The sequence below is a fragment of the Mercenaria mercenaria genome, chromosome 15 (genome assembly GCF_021730395.1).
Source record: "Mercenaria mercenaria strain notata chromosome 15, MADL_Memer_1, whole genome shotgun sequence".
Taxonomy (NCBI): Eukaryota; Metazoa; Mollusca; class Bivalvia; order Venerida; family Veneridae; genus Mercenaria; species Mercenaria mercenaria.
In genome coordinates this window covers 29,823,600-29,829,707 of record NC_069375.1, presented here as the reverse complement: position 1 = coordinate 29,829,707, position 6,108 = coordinate 29,823,600, and the positions used below count along the sequence as shown (strand labels likewise).

At 35.0% G+C, this 6,108-nt stretch overlaps 1 protein-coding gene across 1 annotated transcript; it reads right to left on the bottom strand.

The window, feature by feature from the left end:
• Window positions 1-930: 930 nt before the first annotated feature.
• On the bottom strand, window positions 931-5,120 carry LOC123551789 (ubiquinone/menaquinone biosynthesis C-methyltransferase UbiE-like). Its single transcript, XM_045341022.2, has 4 exons — window positions 5,027-5,120; window positions 2,929-3,080; window positions 2,009-2,239; window positions 931-1,629 (listed from the first exon to the last, which is right to left on the bottom strand). Exons 1-4 carry the CDS (start codon window positions 5,118-5,120, stop codon window positions 1,132-1,134), a joined length of 975 nt encoding a protein of 324 aa, XP_045196957.2. The 3' UTR covers window positions 931-1,131.
• Window positions 5,121-6,108: the final 988 nt, after the last annotated feature.

The following is a 6,108-nucleotide window of genomic DNA, read 5'->3' as shown; positions in this document are numbered from 1 at the left end:
AATCAAATTCTACCATATTTTTCATATAAATGTTGTTTCTGTTGTCATGGCAACGGAAATTCCAAAGCACCCATGAGTCATGAAAATATAGAGGTGTATAGATAAAAGGCCTGTGGTGAAACCAAAAATATACGGTTAAGTTATTTTTCAGTTAAATCGCTTTAAACTGTCCCTAAATATTCAAATGTTTGATGTTAAGTAAGTGTTACGCATAATTTGTTCCATTAAAACTTGAAAAATACTCGCCATGCACAACGACGTCATACTGATTTAATGACGTTCTTAACATCACGTCTCAAAAAGTCCTCGGTGACTAACTTAAAAACATTGTAGCTGTTAAGATAATGAAGATGATCAATTCAAATTTTCAGATTTGAGAGATAAAAGAATGTTCTTCATGAATATTTTGTTATCTCACTTTTGACATTTTTGTCACTAATACAGGTTTTCTCAGGGAAATAAAGGTAAATTTGTACAGTACAACCTCTACACGGCGGCCCTCTCTTAAGCAAAAACCTCTCTATAACAACATCATCAATCTTTCCCCAAACTTAAATATACTATCAAAATTGCCTCTTCGGAACAACAACCTCTACTTAATAGTCAATATTTGTATCTCCCAGAGTGTTGCTCTACAGAGTTTGCACTATATATTGAATAACTAGAACATAGTTCAATGTAAATGGTACATTTTTTACTACAAATCTACATTTTAATACAGCCTTCTGTACATATCAAAGTAAATAATTATTGTAGATAGTATTCTATGTAAAATAAAATGAAAGTCCTTCTTCTTTTCATGCATTGTATTCAAGCGTCAAACAGTAGATTCTAGCATCCTACATTTGGAAGGCACTTGGCAATGAACTTAACATAAACAAATAAGTTCTTAAAGTGGCGCAATATTTCCACTGCAGACTCGTGCATATTTTTCGGTGCAAAGCTCAGAAAATCACAGTTAATTGTTTTTGAAATAATACATGCAATTTAAATCTAAGTGATGGTTTAAGATAAGAAATTTATTGTTCTTGTTGTTCTGCATGCACATAGTAATTACATTGTATACATTTCAGAAACATAATCAACATGTTATACAGATGTTGTTTGTGCAAGTAATGATACTTTTCTTATTCAGACGGAAGAAAGCGGTTTACAGATATATATTGTCAGGATACCCGAAGTATCAGAGTGATCATGCTTTTTAACCCAGTTCTCAAGTTGTCCTTTTTCTTTCAAGTCTTTAACTTTCTGTACCACCTCATCAAGCTCGCCATCTGTTGCAAAAGTCCAGTACGAACTCGTTCTTCTCCAGGCTTCGTCTAATGGACCATCTATATCATAATAGCTTTTATATATATCCGATCCCAATATATTCATTTTCTGGATGCACCTGATACCAGCGTCCTTAAACATTTTCTCAAATTGTTCTGCAGATGGAAGAATATTTTCTATAAAACGTTCTGTTAATTTTTCATTAATCTGTGAAAACCACATGACTTTTGAAAACGCTGATGGTAGCATGGTCGATACAACTACCACGCCGTTTGGCAGTAAAACTCTTCGGGATTCCTTCAGTGTCTGCACACTCTTAGGAAAAGCTGGATTTCCTTGATCTAGGTGATTTAGCACCTGTTACAACATAAAATAAACAAACATTTCTAGACAAAATGAACATATTACTGAATACAGAACTAATTTATGTCTAGTTTAATTTCTAAAACCAATTATTGCAGCAATTCTAAGACACAATATGTGATTGGTTCGTTGAACAGGACGGTCAATACCTAGCATAATATTTAGTTCAACCTTTATAAATTTATTTATGGAGACTGTTTACAGTATTGTGTCATATAAGGCACTTGTTAAAATAAAATAAGAGTTATATTATTCATATATTTCAATACTGTCCTAAATGTTTGCAGACTTTCCACTATCATTTTGTAAAACAAATATGCAATAAAGTACAGTATAAATAAATAACGTTTTACACAACAGAAAGGATACGAACCACATTGAACATGACAGCATCGAAACTATCATCAGGAAATGGGATTGGAGGCATCTTTGCCTCAACTATATCTCTTACAATACCACGTGACATATAGCCACTGAGCTTAGCTCTTGCTTTCTCTAACATCCCAGATGATGCATCCAATAGACTTATCTGACCAACACCAATTTCGATTAGAGCTTTTGTATAATTGCCAGTCCCACAGCCAGCGTCTAATACATTTAAATCCTAAAAAGATATATTTCTGCAGCTAAATAGGACATAAATGGAGATGCAATGATTTCTTTGTCAAAGTACTCATGCTTTGATCAAAACAAATGACAACTATTTTTTGTAATAGTATACATTAAAATTGATGAAAAATTGTTCTAAATGCTAGCTGTATTTAGCAAACTATTATTGTATATTAGAGTGTCAATCTGCTTGAAAATAACTGAAATATTTCAACATGCACCAATAAAAATATGTTCTTCAGTCGGTGGCCTCGAACGGAGCATGAAATGGCAAGATAAATATGTCAACCAAATTTAACTGTCCATCACAAGCGTCAAAAGTAAATAAACTATTTGAAATAATATCCCAAGATTGGGGCATATGTATTTCTATGCTAATACGAACGTATAGTTTGGCATACATAGAAGGTATAGTTGAATACATGTGCCAGGTTTAGGTTTAATTCTTTGTGTTAATGCAAATGTCTTTTCTAAAAAATAAATTAGGTCACGTATTACAGCGTGACAAACAAAACTTGTAAGCTTTCAGAATAACGTTAGAGCTTTGATCAATTAAACCTGCATAGAGCTTTTTGAATCTATCTTACTGCTTTATTTATAAATATTCAGAACCGAACCAATTTCTTGAATTACGACATCAGTTTTCACTCGGTGTTATCATTCTAAAATATCTAACTTGCTTACCTCTGCGCGTTTACCAGTGTAGAACTGTATCATGGCCGCCATTACGTCATATCCTACAGCAACTCTTTGCTTGTCGTAGTCTTGAGAAGCGTTGTTGTAATTCTCGTATGTGCTCATCTTCAAAATTGTTTGTGTGATAAAACAACAGGCCGCTGAAGCAAAGAAAACAAAACAAAGAAAAAACTGATAAATTGGTCCTTCTGTTTAAATGTCAAACATCCTTCGGTTGATCAAATCTAACTTTACTGATTTATTTTTTAAAGAAATCGTGTTGAGTTTCGAGATTGTTCCACAAGTTCAAAATCCTTCAGAGATTAAATGAATTAAAATATTTTTAACATTTTAAACAAGAATTGGCCAAACAGAAAAGTGCCGTAGTGTATCATTGTACAAAATTAAACCTACCTTTGGTAAGAAACCGGTTAAGATGTTTGTTCCGGTGATAACTGCCTACAAAGTTTCAGATACCTGCATACATTTTTATACGCAAACTTAAATATTCAAATGCTTTATTATATTTGCAATAAAATTACCATAACATTTAACCCTGACATATTTGTTTCGGTCAAGTATTGACCTTTATAAGCGTTATGACAATAAAACAGTTATAAAACTCTTTCATTGATTTACATACTATCTTTGAAAAACAGAATATAAAAACGTTCCCTTTAAGGATGGTCAATCATTTTCAAAAGCAAGTTCGCCTGAGATCTTTTGTAACTGAATGAACGGCTTGGTATGTAGCGTTTCATTGGATTTTATATTGGAATAATGTCATTACCCGACTTTAATGAGAATGTGTATAAGAAGCTGCAATTTGATTTGATTCGAAGAACATTTTTATGAATCTGCACAGATATACATTTAATGGCATATGCTTAAGAGTTTGCCAAAATTCAAAGAAATGTGTCTTTTAAATTTCTGACGAAACTAAGTTCTTTATTTCCTATAAAGTAATTTGTTAAGTTTCGATTTTGGCGTCGATACCTAGCTCAATAGGGAGAGCGTTGATCTACGGATCGCAGGGTCGTGAGTTCGATCCCCGGGCGGAACGTATGTTCTCCGTGAAAATTTGATAAACGGTATTGTGTCTGAAATCATTCGTCCTCCACTTCTGATTCATTTGGGAAGTTGGCAGTTATTTGCGAGAACATGTTTGTATTGGTACAGAATTCAGGAACACTGGTTAGGTTAAAGCCCCCCCATTACATGACTGAAATAATGTTAAAAACGGCGTTAAACCCAAAACAAACAAACCTAACACGACCCAAATATGTAATAATATGAAATGTACATGTTAATTCCAAAAGGTTTCAAATCAATCTACCACATAACATAATCACGATTGACAAGACTGCGACTAAAAGTGAGACATTGAGACGCATCGAGGGTTGACTCGCTGAAATCGTCTCATGAATGAATTGCAACATGTTGAAGCTCGATGCTGATAAAACAGAAGTTATGTTGTTCACAGCAAAGCATGACTCCAACGACATGGGTGACTAAGTGATAAATCAATTAACTGTGTAAGGAATGGTAAGACAGTTTTGAACTAAACGTGTATGGAACAGTAAACAGGCAGAATAGGTCACATCAGATGCTATCTAACCAGTGGTGCCAAAAGTCCATAGTCTATTGCCCGTGTTTAACCTCATAAGGCTGCTCTAACGCCGTGTTGAATGGCATAACAAACAACGCAAATTGCCACATATCCAGAATACGGCAGCTCGCGTTATCAACAGGACGTCCCGTCACGACCATATTACCCCTTATAGAAGGAGCTCCATCGGTTACCAGTAAATACAGAGTTAAGAAATAATGTATAGCAAAAGAGTGCATTAACACTATTTATGCATGATGGGTGGTTATACGTCGGGTGTGTATACCCGAGTGTATAAATAGTGTTAAAGCACGCTTGTGCTATAAATTATTTCGATTCTGATATGCCCTTAATCTCAAACACAAGATAAAATACAGACGTGCTCTTTCTTGGTCGCAACAAAAGCTTTGACGTCACCGCACGTTAACGTGATGTCATTCTAGCAAAAGAGTGTTTTAACAGAGACAAGCATATTAGAATACAGTATAAAGTACTGACCAACACGACACAACGACAAACGTTTTCCCGCCAAACATCGCCTCACTGAGCGCCGTTCTGCCAATTGTTGTCTTTTCGCCTGCCGAAACGACATGCTCTTATCAGTTATGTGAGTGGAGGGGACTAAGGACCCCTCCTTCAATCAGCCAATCAGTCTGCCAGACACACATTGTGTTCATTTTAAAGTAAACGATGGCCCAGTTGTTCGAAACTTTAACAGACTGTTAAACTAATCGCCTGTTAAGTTTTGATTCAAAATACTAGTCTTGATGGGAAACACTAGTATGAATTTTTCATTTTACTGTAAAGACGTTTTAGTGTTAATGATTCTTAAATTGTAATATGTTTTGAAGAGTCTTCTAAAATGTAGAAATGTAACTCTAAACGTCAATCGACCGTTAGCTTAATCGCCTGTTAAAGTTACGAACAACTGGGCCGATTTTTTTTCTATGAAACGTTAAACATTGATAGTGAGAAATAAGGATAATAAGCACGCCATTTAATGTCTAGCCAGCTTGTGGTTAACTCGACATTGTCATTTAAATGTATGTCAGTGATTGTGTCCATTCGTCAAATTTTGTAAGGATTATAAGAGTACCATGTGTGGAGCAATCCCCTTGATATCTCGCAGACATGTTTGCAACAAATTTTGTGCGTAAACCCCAATCTCTATGGGAGCTGGAGGGACATGCCTGATCTTGTCCGAGCAGTAGCTTTAAGACTCATGAAGAAATTACCTGTGTTTATTTGGCCAACTGTTTGCTTTAATTAGAAAATCTAGTAGTTTAGCTATTTGATCTTGTAGCTAAGCATTTTGCCTCTAAATTACTATTAGTAAATATTATGGCATAATTACAATCGCTTTCTGTCGCATTCCGTCATAGTTCTGATTGACACATCGAGCATCCCCACAATCTGTTCACTAGAATCTGTATACATCATTTGTTTGCCTGTTTGTATCAAATATCGGAGGCCGTTATGTACCAGAGCCTCCATGACCGAGTGGTTAATGGTTATGTCACTGACTTCAAATCACTTGCCTCTGAACTTTGTGAGTTCGAATCCTGCTGTGATCGTCATTT

What these genes read in the sequence shown, in the direction of transcription:
- LOC123551789 (XM_045341022.2), bottom strand. Translation starts at nt 5,120, where the DNA reads ATGTCGTTTCGGCAGGCGAAAAGACAACAATTGGCAGAACGGCGCTCA. An exon ending in TTTGTCGTTGTGTCGTGTTG is followed by an intron (nt 3,081 to 5,026) that starts GTCAGTACTTTA and finishes TCTTTGCTTCAG; the next exon opens with CGGCCTGTTGTTTTATCACA. An exon ending in ACACTGGTAAACGCGCAGAG is followed by an intron (nt 2,240 to 2,928) that starts GTAAGCAAGTTA and finishes ATATCTTTTTAG; the next exon opens with GATTTAAATGTATTAGACGC.